The following is a 17,974-nucleotide window of genomic DNA, read 5'->3' as shown; positions in this document are numbered from 1 at the left end:
AAATTTATCACTAGGAATCAGGAATAGCAGGACCATTAGCAAATATAGCATCAAGAATGAGGAATAGAAGGCGCATTAGCAAATTTATAACTAGGAATCAGGAATAGAAGGACCATTAGCAAATATAGCATCAAGAATGATGAAAGAAGGGCCATTATGAAATATAGCATCAAGAATGAGGAATAGAAGGACCATTAGCAAATGTATCACTAAGAATCAGGAACAGAATGACCATTAGCAAATATAGCATCAAGAATCAGGATTAGAAGAACCATTAGCAAATGTATCACAAAGAATCAGGAATAGAATGAACATTAGCAAATATAGCATCAAGAATGAGGAATAGGTCCATTAGCAAATATAGCTTCAAGAATGAGGAATAGGAGGACCATTAGCAAATGTATCACTAAGAATCAGGAATAGAATGACCATTAGCAAATATAGCATCAAGAATGAGGAATAGAAGAACCATTAGCAAATGTTTCACTAGGAATCAGGAATAGAAAGACCATTAGCATATATAGCTTCAAGAATGAGGAAAAGAAGGACCATTAGTAAATGTATTACTAAGAATCAGGAATAGAACGACCATTAGCAAATATAGCATCAAGAACGATAAATAGAAGGACCATTAGCAAATGTATCACTAGGAATCAGGAATAGAAGGACCATTAGCAAATATAGCATCAAGAATGAGGAATAGAAGGACCATTAGCAAATTTATCAATAGCAATCAGGAATAGAAGAACCATTATAAAATATAGCATCAAGAATGAGGAATAGAAGGACCATTAGCAAATTTATGACTAGGAATCAGGAATAGAAGGACCATTAGCAAATCTAGCATCAAGAATGATGAAAGAAGGACCGTTAGCAAATGTAGCATCAAGAATGGTGAAAGAAGGACCATTAGTAAATGTATCACAAAGAATCAGGAATAGAATGACCATTAGCAAATATAGCATCAACAATGAGGAATAGGTCCATTGGGAAATACAGCTTCAAGAATGAGGAATAGGAGGACCATTAGAAAATGTATCACTAAGAATCAGGAATATAATGACCATTAGCAAATGTATCACTAAGAATCAGGAATAGAATGACCATTAGCAAATATAGCTTCAAGAATGAGGAAAAGAAGGACCATTAGCAAATGTATTACTAAGAATCAGGAATAGAAGGACCATTAGCAAATATAGCATCAAGAACGATAAATAGAAGGACCATTAGCAAATGTATCACTAGGAATCAGGAATAGAAGGACCATTAGCAAATATAGCATCAAGAATGAAGAATAGAAGGACCATTAGCAAATTTATCACTAGGAATCAGGAATAGAAGGACCATTAGCAAATATAGCATCAAGAATGAAGAATAGAAGGGCCATTAGCAAATAGGAATAGAAAGACCATTAGCAAATGTATCACTAAGAATCAGGAATAGAATGACCATTAGCAAATATAGCATCAAGAATCAGGATTACAAGGACCATTAGCAAATATATCACTAAGAATCATGAATAGAATGACCATTAGCAAATATAGCATCAAGAATGAAGAATAGAAGGGCCATTAGCAAATAGGAATAGAAGGACTATTAGCAAATGTATCACTACGAATCAGGAATAGAATGACCATTAGCAAATATATCATCAAGAATCAGGATTACAAGGACCATTAGCAAATATATCACTAAGAATCAGGAATAGAATGACCATTAGCAAATATAGCATCAAGAATGAAGAATAGAAGGGCCATTAGCAAATAGGAATAGAAGAACCATTAGCAAATGTATCATTAAGAATCAGGAATAAATGACCATTAGCAAATATAGCATCGAGAATCAGGATTAGAAGGACCATTAGCAAATGTATCACTAAGAATCAGGAATATAATGACCATTAGCAAATTTAGCATCAAGAATCAGGATTAGAAGGACCATTAGCAAATGTATCACTAAGAATCAGGAATAGAATGACCATTAGCAAATATAGCATCAAGAATGATGAATAGGACCATTAGCAAATATAGCATCAAAAATGAGGAATAGGAGGACCAATAGCAAATGTATCACTAAGAGTCAGGAATAGAATGACCATTAGCAAATATAGCATCAAGAATCAGAATTAGAAGGACCATTAGCAAATGTATCACTAAGAATCATAAATAGAAATTGATACCTTACCTCTTTTCTCGCCCATGTTTCGGAATATGTTTGTGAATGTCGCAGGGCGTCCGTCAAACTCTTCCTTCCCAAGAACTTCCTTCGCAGCTTCGGGCCCGTTCACAACAGCACAAATCATCTCGCCCATCTTGATGCCGTACACGTTCCCGTACTGCTTCGAGAAATGAGAGAACATCGCGTGGAAATATCCACACTCCTGTATGGCTGACCTCACTTCCAAGGCGCATCCGAGCACTGGCCACCATTTTGGACCTGAAAGAAAAAGAATTAATTAAAACTTGACACACGGGTTACTTTTGTACCCGCATGTGCCAACGGCGAGCCTTTTGATCCCCACAAGGAGTAAGGAAACACCTTGTATATAAAAAAGAGAAACTTATACTCATAATTCATGAAACAATATACAGGGAAATTAAGTCTCCATTACCCCTTAACTACGATCCCAGAAATGAAATACTTTATCTATTCCAAGCTCTGGAATCCAGAGCGAGTGCAGAGCGTCCGGGCATGCTAATCTACCCAACCGTCCCATAATACCACCTCATCCCCTTCTAACATAGACTCACCTCAACACTCCAAACGTCATTGAGACTAAACAACTGTTCTGGACCCAAGAATATTTATCAAAAAATTAATAACAAAGCATTAAAATATATCATTGAATTTAAAATAGATGCGTAATAACAATACAAATCCATACGTCTTTATTTTAATCTCAATAAATTAAGATTAATAAACTCACGAACAAGGTCTGTTCTGGGCACCATAATGGTTCTACACTTGATTCTACTTCTATCACCATTATATTGTGTATTATATATACAGTACTGGCCAAAAGAGTGTCAACTTTTTTTTGCTGTAACTGAGGTATTTATTGTGAGAATTACACAATATTTGCACCAAAACATCTTCAAATGGATTACATTCGACTGATAACCGAGTGGTTCGGCAAACTGTGAAATGGTCTACAAAAGAACAAATTGATTTAAATAGAAAAAAACACACACCATCGACCATAAAGACATATTGTACTTCAGTTCACCGGGAAAGGTCAAAACTGGTGTTGATGAACACAAAACTAACAAACAGCATCTAGTACTTCGTGGCAAAGCCTTTGGCGTCAATAGCGGCTTGGCAACGACGCGGCATGGAGTCGATGAGGTTGTGGATAAAAGAAACTGGTATCTTCTTCCATTCCTCCTCCAACTGAGCAAACTTCTCATCAACATTCGGTGCTCTCTTCCCTGCCAGACGACGCTCCAACTCCTTCCACATGTGCTCAATTGGATTGAGATCCGGGGATTGGCTGGGCCACTCGAGAACATTAACGCGACGACGGCGGAACCAGTTGCTGATGTGCTTGGAGGTGTGTTTTGGGTCGTCGTCTTTTTGGAGGGTGAAGTTACGGCCAAGGGTTTGGAGAGCAAATGGTCTCATTGTGTTTTCCAGTATGTCCTCGTACTGGAAACGGTCCATAATACCATTGATTCGGCGTAGTGGGCTGTCACCATTGACAGTGATGCACCCCACACCATCACAGATCACCCTCCATGCTTGACTGTGGGAAGTTGAAACTTGGGATCAAATCTCTGGCCGACAGGGCGTCTAATCCATACTATTCCTTCTGTTCCAAAGAGGCAATACTTTGATTCATCACTCCAGACCACATCTTTCTATTCTCTCCTGATCCACGCCAGATGAGCTTTTGCCCATGCAAGTCTGGCCTTCTTATTCTTCGCCGAAATCAGCGGTTTCTTTACAGGCCTACGTCCATTCAGACCAGCCGCTTGGAGACGACGTCTGATGGTCCTTTCAGGTGGCGACGGGGTGGTTGGGAATGATAGCTCCCGAGGAATGTCGGCTGACGTCAGTATGGGGTTGCTTCTGCTGATGCGGAGGATGGTCCTGTCGAAGTGTCTCGACGTGATCCTGGGTCGTCCTATATGGGATTCCTTCACAACACCTCCCTGTTGCTTCCACCGCCTCAGAAATTTCGATACTGCACTTCTAGTGATTCCAAACTGTGTTGCCAGTTCCTGCAGTGTTCGCCCTTGTGCTCGTCCGTTAGCAATGCCTTTCTGCATGTCCGGAGACAGATTGGTGCATCCACGACGAGCACCCATACTCTGAACACATAGATATGTGTCGTGATGAACACAAATTGGACAATGTCTGGAATACATTGTTACAATCATTAACCAGCATGGATAGGTACAATAGTAATTTTTTGGCGGTTTTTCTAAATTCCTCAATATTATGGTGAAAATGGTACACTTCGATCAAAGTACATGCGTTGAGCATCAGAAACATCCTCAATAACATATTATGAGACGTTCATCCTCATCGGATAACACTGGCAAGAGGTATCCGAAAAAAACACGAAGTTGACACTCTTTTGGCCAGTACTGTATATATTTGTATATTATAATAAATAGATAAATATGAAAATAAAAAGGCGGGGAGAACCGACTAATTCAGACAACTGACGGACGTCCTGATTTATTTAAAGGCACCAGGACTTAAGCGCATACCCTCGAATGTATGCGGGCGGAGGCGGGCCTCCCCTGCCCCCCTTATTTTAACATGACAAGCTGGGAATTAAAGGATATGGCTATGAAAAGACGTGTCCGACCTTTCAAAAGTACCACGGCTACATCTTCAGGAGTGAATATGATAAACCACTGGAGAAATTACCCTGAAGATAAATTAGGATATATCAAAAAATAATTAGCAATGATACCAACTTTGGAGAGAAAGTTCTGATTTGGTGTTGTGGCTCGGAAATACACAGTAACTTTAAAAAATGTGAATAATGAAGTTGAATGCAAATCCGTAATAATAATAATAATAATAATTCCAAATACTAAAAAAATATTGACTATTTTGCACACAAACACAATGCCGCAACTCTCAATAAACAAATAACAACAAACAATTTAGTGCACAACGTAGTTATTTTCCAATGAGAAAATTGTACAAGCTTAAAGTACAGGAGACGAAAAAACGCTCCATTTGACATGCGTGTACAGTTTTCATGTGTTGAGAGGATGGCAACACTGAGAAGGATGATGTGTTCAGAAATATATGATATTCCTTGCTTACAATACAATTATATATACAGTATATATATATATATATATATATATATATATATATATATATATTCATGTTGAGATCTGGAAACCCTATGGTAGTCTCACCCAGAATGATAACGAAGCAAATGCCAATGTAACCTATATATATTTATATATATATATATATATATATATATATATATAATTCATGATTTTTGGAATGATAAATTTCACTTATGGAATAATCATCATTACATTCTGCAAGCGAATCCTGAATCCGCAAACTGGGAAAAGAAAAATCATTTCGTCTTACCTGGAGGGAATCCATGAGGCTTTCTAGTACTCCAGTACATTAGGAGGCCGATCACAACAATGACGAGAAGCAGCAGCATTGTTGGCCTTCAGCTTGAGTGATATACTTGAATAAAGGGAAAATTATTTTAAACGAGCTGGCTGAGAGAGAATGAGAGAGAGAGAGAGAAAGAGAATGAAAAATAGCGATAGAATTAAATAAAATGAGAGAGAAAGAAGCGTAACGAACCGTAAAGTTCGTTCGTTGATACGGAAGGAAGAACAGAAAATGAAAGACATTCGGATGGAAACAGAAAGAGTAAAAGAGAGAGAGAGAGAGAGAGAGAAGGAAAGAGAAGGAAACAGATATATATATATATATATATACAGTGATTACAGTGGCGGCTCATAATCACACATTCGCGATTATCTCCTAAACGGCTCCTTTGCAGATCCATGTTTACCGAGACGTTTTTGCTTCTATTATCATGTACTTTCACCTGTGTCAGTTTGCGCCATTACTTTTGAGACACCCTGTACAAGGAAACAATGAAAGAGAGAAAAGGAAACAGCGAGAAAGAAAGAGATAAAGGAGAGGAAAGGAAAGAAAATGGAAAAAGAGAGAGATGTATACATAAGGAAACAAAGAGAAGGAAAGAAAGATGGAAATATATATATATATAGAGAGAGAGAGAGAAAGAAAATAGATAGAAGGAAGCAGAAAGAGAAAGAAAGAAAGAAGAAAATAGAGAGAGAAACAAGAGATAGAAGGAAACAGAAAGAGAAGGAAAGGAAGAAGAAAATAGATAGAGAGAGAAACAAGAGATAGAAGGAAACAGAAAGAGGAGGAAAGAAAGAAAAATAGAGAAACAAAAGAGATAGAAGGAAACAGAAAGAGAAGGAAAGAAAGAAGAAAATAGAGAAACAAGAGATAGAAGGAAGCAGAAAGAGTGGGAAGGAAATAAGAAAATACAGAGAGAAACAAGAGATAGAAGGAAACTGAAAGAGAAGGAAAGAAAAGAAAATAGAGAGAAACATGAGATAGAAAGAAACAAAAAGAGAGAGAGAGAGAAGGAAAGAAAGAGAGTGATGGAAGGAAAGAGAAAAGGAAAGGAAGAAAGACAGAAGGAAGTAGAGAAAATGAAATAAAGAGAAGAAAACAGAGAGCATCACTATAACACTCCCTTATTCGTAAGAACAGGTTGTGTGCACATAAAAGCGGAAAACACGTGCTTTTCTTTGATCGATACTTCGATGTTTTGTATAAAATGAAATTTGTTCCAGAGCGCGAACACCACATAAAACCACATTACTTCACTTTAACACATCTCCACGAGCTTAAAAAAAAAACGGAAAACGTTAAAAAAAACAACGGCAAGAATTTACAATACCGGACCCTTCTGTAATTTCTATGCATACGTCTTATACTCACAACAAGTTAACATGTTTGGGTGAGGTGAAGAAATTGTTCATTAACGTGCAGAAGTTGTAAAATAAGATTTTCAATTCTCGCAATGATTCTCCGTATACAAGTATGGGAGCCATATTTGTTGATATGAACAATTGACGTTCGCAATTAGTTACGCTGTCTACAGCGTTGCCACACTGTTGATTTCATACTTGGAGAGCATAGATCGTGTAAGAATGGCGGAAGAGAACAGTAAAAAAAGTTGTTAATGTTGTACAGATTGTTACAGAATCGGACCGTACCTTAGAATTCTTTCGCCTAGCCGGTAAGCTCTACGATCCAACACAGAAATGCGTCGAGGATGACAAAGACGACGAAAGTGACAATCACGATGTGTGTAGAAGAACATGTTTAATGATATGATTACAGGTAAGTTTGGCAACAATGCATCGATCGTAAAATTTCAGGATACGCAAATGGCGTTTTCGATGGTGATCGTTTGCCGTTAAAGTGCTACGAAAATAAGATTTTTTATCGGTTCGTAATCACAATTAGCGCAAAACCATTCACGGAAAACCGCACTGACCATTCTCGGTAAGGTTAGGTTAGGTTAAGCAAACATAGTTAAAATTTGGGGTCGTAAAACCATACATGGGTAACCCCACAAACCATTGACGGATAGCCCCACGAACCATTCACGGTAAGGTTAGGTTAGGTTAGGCAAACAGTTAAAATTTGGGGTCGTTGTAATATCAGGAATGTATATTTCGTTTTTTTAAGTATTGGAAACACAAAATTTTCCAGTAAATAATGAGCAATTGTGTCGATCGCGGACCACTCAAATTAGCTTATTTTGCAAATTTTAACTTCAAATTCGTGATTAGGAGACCTCAATTAGTGGGTATGCGAAATATTACAAAAATGGGGGAGTGGTCCGGTATTGTAAATTCGCTCCAGAACAACATAACCTTCCTAAATAATGCAAAACTTTCCACTTTCTAGCAAGGTAAATAGGGTCAATAGTACGGCATAGGTCTTAATCCACCTGGTGACAAACACAGTGAAGCAACGATGTTGGGGGGGGGGGTACAGGGATTCATTGTAACCTCCCTGAAATAATGTTGACAGAAAATAGGATGCGTTTAAAAAAACTCGTTTTTACTAGCTAAATGCAAAAAGTTCATTTTGTCTGCATTATCACCCTATTAAAAAAATCACCACCTTAGTCTGTGTGGTGCTAGTTAGTTCACAGTAACTCTCAGAAACGTTATGAGGAAGAAGAAAACTTTTTTAAAAGGAGTGCAAAATAATGAAGTGAGATCCAGGGTTTTATATCTTCCGAAATTATACATATTTTGGAAACGTGTCCAAAACTATCGTGGAAAAATATCCATAACATTTTTAAAAATTATAAAATTCAAAACTATGTGAATATTGGTTCTTTAATTGGCAGTGGAAGCTTACGCAAATTTTACTTTCAATGTTATATATATATATATATATATATATATATATATATATATATATGCATGGACGTCCACAGGATTTTTTCCAGGGAGGGGCAAGGAAGGTATTTTTTCCCAGGGGGGGAAACAAGTCACATTTTCCCCCAAAAGAGTGTAGTTCCCTAAAAAAAACATTGCTTAAATTTGAATGTATGGTGTTAATGCAGTAATTAACACATATTATTATGGCTAAAATGAAATTGTATGTGTGAAATACATAATTTTTGGTTGACTTTCGTTTTCCAGGGGGGCCACGGCCCCCCTTGCCCCCCTTCCGGACGCCCATGTATTTATGTACACACGCACATGGAGGTTGAAGTTTATACGTATCTCTCCCAAATCAAACTTGCGCCATCGGACACAAAATATCCCCACACTGCTAATTCCGGAGCTGGTATCCCGTGCAAGTATCCACTTACGTTCTAACACAAAGTTAAAACAAATATATGTGCCTCTAAAATTCACACTTTACCTTTGTAATGGATCAAACTGGGAAGTTGACGAAACAAGCACGATCTCTTCTTTGAATAACAACTTCTGAATCTGCTCGTGTGCGCTGCTTCACTATTTGCAGTATAGATTACGCAACTGATAAGAGCGAGCGCATGTCTGGGTCACTGCCGAATAGGAAGTGTGTTGCACTCCCAGTGCGGCTGAAAGTCAACGCAGGCCGGTAACTGTCTTGCAAGCCAAGCGCAGCAGAGCGATTCCTTCATTGCCCAGGGGCAATTCGTCTCTTGCGACTCCCCAGGAAGGAAGGGATGGATCCCTGTAGGAGGCGGTGTCGACCTTGGCTGCCAAATGTCATGGTCTTGTGCGGTCAGTTGGGAGATTACGTAGCGAGCAGAGAATGTTACGTTTGCATGTTGAGACAATGTTGCTATCAGGCGACTGGCAACGTGTAAGCGGGAAGAGTATCTTGCACGATATTGAACAGTTTTAAAGAAACAAATTCCTTTCATATCTGTGAAGGAAATGTGTTCGAAACTAGGACAGTTGAATGGTTCAGCATTCAAGAGTTTCTGTCCACTAATGTAACAGAGTAGGGAAGGGATTTTTAGGTGCTAAAAAGGAGGGATTTAGGACTTTATAAACTCCATTTTAGAACTTTTAGTGTTTATAATAAATTAATAGGCAAAATTATTATTTAATAATAACTTTATGATGGAATTTGTATACAAACGTTACTATTAGAGTGCAATGAATACAATTCTTTGAATTTGTCCAATGTAAAAACTTATATTTTGAAGTACTGCACCACCATATGCTTTTCAATGCTCTCCGTGGTGAAGTTCATCCGGTCGTCCGTGAATGGGCGCTTATACAGTCACAGACACTTTTAGATTGACAATTCCATTACCTTTCAATGTGCTCGTTATCTTGTATCCCTAAGCACCCGTGTGCTTACAATGCTGGGCTATTTGCGGGAGCAGAGCTCGACCAAGAGTCTTCGAAGAGTCAACACAGAACTCACTGGCCGGATAATAAACCTTTTTCGAGCAAGGCCTTATCTCCACGAAGCTATCAACTCGCGGCAAGCCACGGCACCTAGCGACCTGTTGAGTGAGATGAGTCAAGGCAAAATGGATAATAAACCTTTTCCTGCTCCCACAAAAATAGGCAGTAATTAGGCTCGAGAGTTCAAATGAACTAACAGATCTCTAACTACGCACTGGTATTGATCAGGCTGGAAAGTTCATACGAACTAACCGATCAAGCGATCAGGTACAAAAAACAGGTACACACAAAAATCACACCCCTCCAGACACAAGATTATTAGAAAGTTGTTTATCTGGAACATTGTTTTCCAGGTGTTCCAGTAGGTGGTGACATAAGGAGTCCAACCACGTTCCAGATGAAAGGAAATGTTTATCTAAATCGCCTGTCAGGTGAAACAACTGTTGACAGGAGAAGACCAACTGCTGGAACACCTGGAAAGGAATGTTCCAGATAAGCCGCTTTCTAATAATCTTGTGTCTGGAGAATTAAAAGAGGAACATAAATTGAGAGTATTTGAAAATAAGATCCTTAGGAAAATATTTGGACCTAAAAGGGATGAGGAGGCAGGTGAGTGGAGACGGTTACATAATTTAGAACTACATAATTTGTATTCATGTCCAGATATTATTAGAATGATTATATATAGAAGACTTAGGTGGGCAGGCCATGTGGCACGAATGGGAGAGGAAAGAGGAGTTTACGAGATTCTTGTTGGGAAACCTGATGGTAAGAGACCTGCAGGAAGGCAAGTCGAAGATGGAGGGACAACGTTTAGTTGGACCTAAAGGAAATCGGTCGGGATGGAAAAGAGTATATAGATCTTGCTCAAGATAGGGACAGATGGAAGGCCTGTGTTGCTGTGTTCTTGCATGAACCTTCGGGTTTAAGAAGGCTACAGAGTTAGTTAGTTCTGAAGGGGAGTGATTTACATGTGTACCTGTTTTGTACCTTATTTCATTTGTATTTGGTACAGAGTCTGAAGAAGACTTTGCTAGAAGGTTGAAACGTATCGTTTAGTTTATGTTTTAAAATAAAATAACTTCTACCTTGGTCAGCATATTGAGTTTTTGAAAATGCTGATGTACAGTCACCGACAATAAGAGTTGGATACCTAGAGTGAGGCAAGGCACAGAGCGCCTTTCAAGGAATCGAGCATTTCTGGATTTTTTTGCTGGTGAGTGTGTAGATCTCCATTTTAGTTTTCACTCTTCCGCTTTTCCGGTCCGTTGACTTGATTTCAAGGTTATTATGTATTCATCGTGATAGCCTACTTGTATCTTCTATCTGTTAACACCCTCGTTGCTACCATTTCTTTGTCCCGTGGTTATGGTCATGACGTAATCACTGAGTTTTACGTGGCAAAAGTGACATCAGTCATTAGTTATGAATATAAATGTTCGTCAAGGAAGCAACACTGGATTTCGGATATCATTGAACTAAAAGTCTCGAAGAAGTCTCTGCTTTCGACAAAGGTGTGTGCTGAGGTCAGTGCTTGGAAGTAACTGTTACTTTCCTTAAGAATTCTAACTGTAGTTTTAAATGCAAGTAGTGGTAATAGAGCATTCCCTGACATTCGCTACGAGACTCATGTCAGGAAATGCTCTTAGTAACATAGTTACTTTTATCCAACAGAAGTAACGTTATAAAGAGTTACTTTACGAAAATTAAATCACAGAAAATACTTTAATATTTGTAACTCTGTTTCCAACTATGTGTGGTCTCTGGATGCTAAGGTCAACGACGTATTTAGGGGGTTCAGGGGGTCCGGACCCCCCCCCCCGAAAGACTTACTAATTAAAAAAATTAAATAATGAAAATATACTTATTCTTTAATCGCTGTTTATTTATTTCCGTCAAACGTATTGTAAGGCAAGGATTATATGGTAATCATACTACTTTGAATGACAGTGGCAAAGTAGATTTATGCAAGATTTATTACTACTTATAACTAGGGCCCTGGACTTTATGTCGTATAAAACTGTAAAATATGTATGTAATTATGTCATATAAATTGGAAAATATGTCATGAAAAATTACAAATATGTCAGAAAAATACAGAAATATTCCCAGTAAAGCCAAAATTATGCACAACAGTACTCTCGAATTTCTCCCATACCCGATAGAGTAGAGTAGAGGCTGTAATGTACCGAATGTTATTTTTACTTTTGACTGATTTTTGTGAAAAGCGAAAAAGGCAAAGAAATGAGAACGAAACTTCTTTACTTCCCGTGCAACAATGAGAGAGAACATTTTGCCTCGATAATGTTTGTATGGCTGTCAATTGTCGGCGGGATAAAAGACAGTGGGGTATTATTGTTCTGTACTAAGAAAAGACGGCACCTTTCTTCCTCCGCAATTTCCATATCCTGCCATCGACAATATTGTGACAGTCAGATTTACCGTCATTATTATTATCATTATTATTCATGTATGTAGCGGTAAAAAGACGTGTTGATTCAAAGTGTTAAGTGTTTTAATTTGTAAGATTACATATTTGATTTTTGCCAAGCCGACGGGAGGAACGAGAGATTCGCTTGTGTTAAGGGTAAGCACCTGAAGGGTCACGCTATGCGTTTAAAGCTTAGGAAATTCGACCGTAATGACAAACATTTAAATATCTCGGTTTCCAACGGTCAGATTCATGTGAAACTTATACCAGCGCAGCGGCATGTGTGCAAGGACGGATGTGTGGAGTTTCGTCACGATCAAGCGACAATTACGGACGCCAGGTCAAATCGGTTCTAATTGATCAGTTTGTGGACAGCGATTGCAATTGAGCTATGGGCGACAGCCAGGCGGAAGCTTAATCCGCGCAAGTCAACTTCGGACACGGTACGTCCTAGTTTGGAGACAATAGAGCAAAGTGGACTGACCTCTTCGGAAGCGTCGCTTCAACGATCGCCTAGCGTCGTTTTTCAAAATCTAAATAAAACGAAGGACATGGTTTTTCGACACACAGTCTTACCGCGATCCTTGTAGCGAGAGGAGCTCCGTGCTACCTCTCCATATACAGTTTTGCCGCGATTCTTGGAACGAGAGCACCTTTGTGCTACCTTTCGTGTACAGTGGACTTTGTTGTGTTGTGCGAACACCAGTGTGTGTGATAGGCAGTAAGTCTACACGAGTGCGCCTACCTCAACCGCTGGGCGAAGTTGAAGCGAAACCGTGTTTCCGTGATTACCTTACGCCATTTATAATTTTTGAGAAACAAGGAACACCGGAAACTATGGCGGGCTAGAGGAAGAAAGGAGATGAGGGCGTTACGTCGATTCGCCCGACGTCAGAAGAAACTACGCCGATGATGCCTATCCGCCGCCATGGAGAGAGAGAGAGAACGTCGAACGCCGCCCTATTGATAGCCCGTTGACGCCCCGACGACGCTTACCAGCCGCGACAGAGAGACGTAGAGAGAGATGTTGACGCCCCGACGACGCCGACGACGCCTACCAGCCGCGACAGAGAGATGTAGAGAGAGATGTTGACGCCCCGACGACGCCGACGACGACCGCTCAGATGCGACGACCGAACCGCGCCATACCACGGAGATCCACCGATCCCGAGAGGAAGAGGAGCCGGGGAACTCGGTGTTTGAACCCGTTTTGCATCTTCATCGTCACGACCCAGGAAACCTTTCGCGTGGATACTATGTGTTTTCAATCGCTCATAACGACGCCGGGATGCACCTCGGAAGCTGAGAGATGGTAAAGTATTCATCTGTGTGAACCTTAACACGTGACGGCCCGATTGATTTAGAGAACGCCCTTGAAATTCGTCGACATTTTGAAAACGCCCACTCAACTCGAACTTCATACCAAACTCCCGTCGCGCTTGTCATTTGTAATCTATTCGTCTCAGGTCAATTTTTCGTATTCCTTGTGATATTTTTTTTTTTGGTCTTAAATTTATTGTTGTTTGTGCTCCTTTGTATTTGTTTAAAGTGCGTACTATTAGAGTAAAGCGCCGCCCGCTTAATTGCATATTCTACTTGAGGTTTGTTCATTTTTATGTGTCAGCGCTGTGTCGCTGCTAGCTATGTCCGGTCGCATATGTGATTATTTGTTAAAGTATTTGCCTGGTAATGTGAATTGCTCGTCGCGGCGAAGTGTTTAAGTCCCGCCTGCTAGAGAGTACATGTTTGCGTCACTCAACGGAGGTTATTTATTATGTTTGAACCACGTGAGGTCTTGTAAAAGGAAAACGTCCGCCCACGTGAATGTAATTGCCGTTGAGACGCCTTTGTTTATACTGGTCAAGTAATGTATGGTCACCGCGCCGACTAGTTTCTTTTTTAAAAAACAAAAGGTGAACTTAAGTAAGGGCTGGCTAGGATTTAAGTAGCACTGGAGCAAAATCACAAATGACCTGATTAGGCAAAAAAGTAAGATAAAATTAATTGAGAATGCAATAATTAGGGCTTGTCGTCATAAAACCTGTACATGTCATGTATAATTTCTTGTGTCGATGACCCCACGAGGATCGAATCTGAGAGAGAATGTGAGAGTGCAAGTGTGGGGACCTGTAATAATTCCATTTTTGTTGGTTATGAATAGAATATACTTTTTATTTTCATGTTAATTTTGGGCTATATCATTTTCGTATGCATGTCGCTACCCGTGATTTTCAGGTATGCAGCTAGCCGCTTCCCGGCTACAGGTAAAGAGGTGGTAATTTGGAAGTACATATGTCTTTGTTTTTATTCGATATGGCTTATTACTATGCACTGTTGGTCACCGGTTCCTACACACGAACTTAACCTGGACCGTAACGCTATTTCGCTTGTCCGAGGGAGATTTTGCCGTCTCTATCTAGGTAGTGGTAGCATTTGTTTTCCCGGGCAAGGGAGGGTGTTTCATTCCTTCTTACAATATGAACTATCCGTTGTGCTAAAGCTACGAAGAAAAAATTATGAAATAACCGATTATGTGCGAGAGAATTACGAAATTATACAGAAATATGTCTTATTACAACAAAATTGAAGAAATATGTTGTAAAAACGCGAAATTGGTAAATATGTCAAAATATGCTTTGTCAAGTTTGTCTATTTCGGCTGATTTTCATCGGATATGTAAAGATCTCACCTCAATATTAGATCCGAAGCCAAATGAAAAAATAGTTATTACATAAAGTCTCAGGCCCTACTTATAACGTAATATTCATAAAATATCATCAGGAACTTTAGTTTTCGTCAACGGATCTAACAACCTTCTTTTTATATTTAATAAATATTCAATTTTTATCTATTCGACATTAATGTCCTTGCCAGGGCAAGTTTCTTTGTACAAATTGTGCCGACCTTCAGTAACGTAAGCTACGTAATGAATACCTGCTGTTTTGTCACTATTCTTACACCGTCGTTTTACCTATTCATGTAAAAACTATAATATTAATTATAATTTGAATATTTTAATTAATACTATTTTAATTAATTTAATATAAAAATTATTTTTGTTTAAACTTTATTATTATTTTGAGACATTTGGTTAGGACCCTTCAGAAACATATTTCTAGATACGTTTCAGGCTGAGGTGAAAGGTTTTTCGTGGAATCGCCAAGTCGCATGCCAAAGTACGAACATCCACGTTTTGTTGCAATTCGTCATTTTTAATTTCGCGCGCAGACTTCAGTGTTTGTATGTGGGTTGCTGTATTCATGTGGATCATGGAAGTCAAGCTAGAAATAAGTCATTGTTGAGGACGTGGATCTTGTGTGGGCTTGGTGGACGAGAAGAAAACACGTGCAAGTGAAATCTATGTCACACTGTGGAAAGTACCGTGCTCAACACACGAACGACTTTCCAAATTAGAAGGCACAGAAGGAAATACATAACTGCGTTTTCTATCTTTTTTATTTCTTGTAATATTATAAAAATACGAATGAACCAGAAACATAAATTAAAGTATTCACATATTTATTTTATTAGAGTTAATGATCGTTGATTGTGTGCAATTTGATTTCCAGCAGACAGTAACTGTAAATGTAACACAGTTAATTTACAAGTACCAGTAACTGTTACTGAGTTACTTTTTCAAATGAGTAACTGTTACTGAGTTACTTTTTCAAATGAGTAACTGTTACTGAGCTACTTTTTTAAACGAGTAACTGTTACTGAGTTACTTTTTTAAACGAGTAACTGTTACTGAGTTACTTTTTTAATGAGTAAATGTTACTGAGTTACTTTTTTAAATGAGTAAATGTTACTGACTTACTTTTTTAAATGAGTAACTGTTACTGAGTTACTTTTTTAAATGAGTAAATGTTACTGAGTTACTTTTTTAAACGAGTAACTGTTACTGAGTTACTTTTTTAAATGAGTAAATGTTACTGAGTTACTTTTTTAAACGAGTAACTGTTACTGAGTTACTTTTTTAAATGAGTAAATGTTACTGAGCTACTTTTTTAAACGAGTAACTGTTACTGAGTTCCTTTTTAAATGAGTAAATGTTACTGAGTTACTTTTTTAAAATGAGTAACTGTTACTGAGTTACTTTTTTAAACGAGTAACTGTTACTGAGTTACTTTTTCAAATGAGTAACTGTTACTGAGCTACTTTTTTAAACGAGTAACTGTTACTGAGTTAATTTTTAAATGAGTAACTGTTACTGAGTTCCTTTTTTAAATGAGTAAATGTTACTGAGTTACTTTTTTAAATGAGTAACTGTTACTGAGTTACTTTTTCAAATGAGTAAATGTTACTGAGTTACTTTTTTTAAATGAGTAACTGTTACTGAGCTACTTTTTTAAACGAGTAACTGTTACTGAGTTACTTTTTTAAATGAGTAAATGTTACTGAGCTACTTTTTTAAACGAGTAACTGTTACTGAGTTCCTTTTTTAAATGAGTAAATGTTACTGAGTTACTTTTTTTAAATGAGTAACTGTTACTGAGTTACTTTTTCAAATGAGTAACTGTTACTGAGTTACTTTTTTCAAATGAGTAACTGTTACTGAGCTACTTTTTTAAACGAGTAACTGTTACTGAGTTCCTTTTTTAAATGAGTAAATGTTACTGAGTTACTTTTTTAAATGTGTAACTGTTACTGAGTCATAGTGTATCTTAAGGGATGTGAAGAAAATGTCTGGGTCTTGAAATCCCTCTTCCTTGGCCTCAGCTTACATTGAAATTGCCCGGATGTCCATCCCAACTAGTGTTGCCCACGAGACGAGACGGGACAGGCTTTTAAAAATTCGAGACGAGACGAGATTGACCATGTGTCATAAGACAAACGAATATTTTCGAGACGAGACAGCATTTCCACGAGACTCCCCGAGACGAGACAGGCCAAAGTCTCGTCTCGTGGGCAACACTAATCCCAACTTAAGAAGAATCTGGAATCTGCAAAAACTACTTATGGGCCCTGAAACTAGAAACATAATTCTAACATAAGATGGTTGAGCTTGTTTGAGTCGTTTTGTAACTCGACGAGAAGTATCGAAAAAGAAGAAATCTGTGGCTTTTTGCACTAACTTGAGTTCCGGCACGTTATCAATTTAATACTTGATTAAACCAGATGACAATAGTATCTCCTTATAATTAAAGTTTAGAACTAACAAAAATAAGTTTCACACCGCAATTGGCATCCGATAAATGTTTATAAAGACACAAAACTAACTACGTGGAAAAGTTCTTTCTGCAAGAAACTAAACAAGATGACATCATACCCACACTTCAAGCGTTGCTAGCCAACTGAGGGTGACACTTATTGTGTAACATCAGGTAGTTTTCAATAGAAGGGACCTTTTTCTCTCGATTGCGTGTTGTTTCGCACGACTTTGATTTCGTGTTTGTTCGGACGGTTTCTTGTCTCATCGCAATCAGGGTGTTGTTTCGCACGGCTGCACCAGGCGAACAGAAAGCATAGAGGAATTAGAGATTAATCGAATGAAAATCAAAATAAATGTAGAATGAAAATAACCACAAACGAAAACGAAATAAAGACACTAATAAGCCCTTCGATGCAAAGCATTAATGAACACTGTTATACAATTTGGAAAGGAAAACGACTTAGAAAAATA

At 38.3% G+C, this 17,974-nt stretch overlaps 2 protein-coding genes across 3 annotated transcripts in view; one reads left to right on the top strand and one right to left on the bottom strand.

The window, feature by feature from the left end:
* The window catches only part of LOC145981593 (methyl farnesoate epoxidase-like), a 33,312-nt gene extending 24,138 nt beyond the window's left edge, over nt 1-9,174 (bottom strand). For both annotated transcript variants that reach the window (XM_083114955.1, XM_083114956.1), the window contains exons 1-3: nt 8,935-9,174; nt 5,572-5,676; nt 2,185-2,436 (exon numbers count right to left, since the gene is read on the bottom strand). In XM_083114955.1, the coding sequence (XP_082971081.1) occupies nt 2,185-2,436; nt 5,572-5,650 (331 nt within the window). In that variant the 5' untranslated portion in view covers nt 5,651-5,676; nt 8,935-9,174. The remainder of the gene's footprint in view (nt 1-2,184; nt 2,437-5,571; nt 5,677-8,934) is intronic.
* Nucleotides 9,175-11,387: 2,213 nt separating this feature from the next.
* The window catches only part of LOC145981250 (putative fatty acyl-CoA reductase CG5065), a 44,377-nt gene continuing 37,790 nt past the window's right edge, over nt 11,388-17,974 (top strand). Inside the window, exon 1 of the mRNA XM_083114401.1 lies at nt 11,388-11,446. The gene's annotated coding sequence lies outside the window, so the exon portion shown is untranslated. The remainder of the gene's footprint in view (nt 11,447-17,974) is intronic.

The sequence above is a fragment of the Lepisma saccharinum genome, chromosome 29 (genome assembly GCF_977018435.1).
Source record: "Lepisma saccharinum chromosome 29, izLepSacc3.1, whole genome shotgun sequence".
NCBI classification, from domain to species: Eukaryota; Metazoa; Arthropoda; class Insecta; order Zygentoma; family Lepismatidae; genus Lepisma; species Lepisma saccharinum.
The sequence above is the reverse complement of the archived record's forward strand: the minus strand, read 5'-3'. Positions and strand labels throughout refer to the sequence as shown.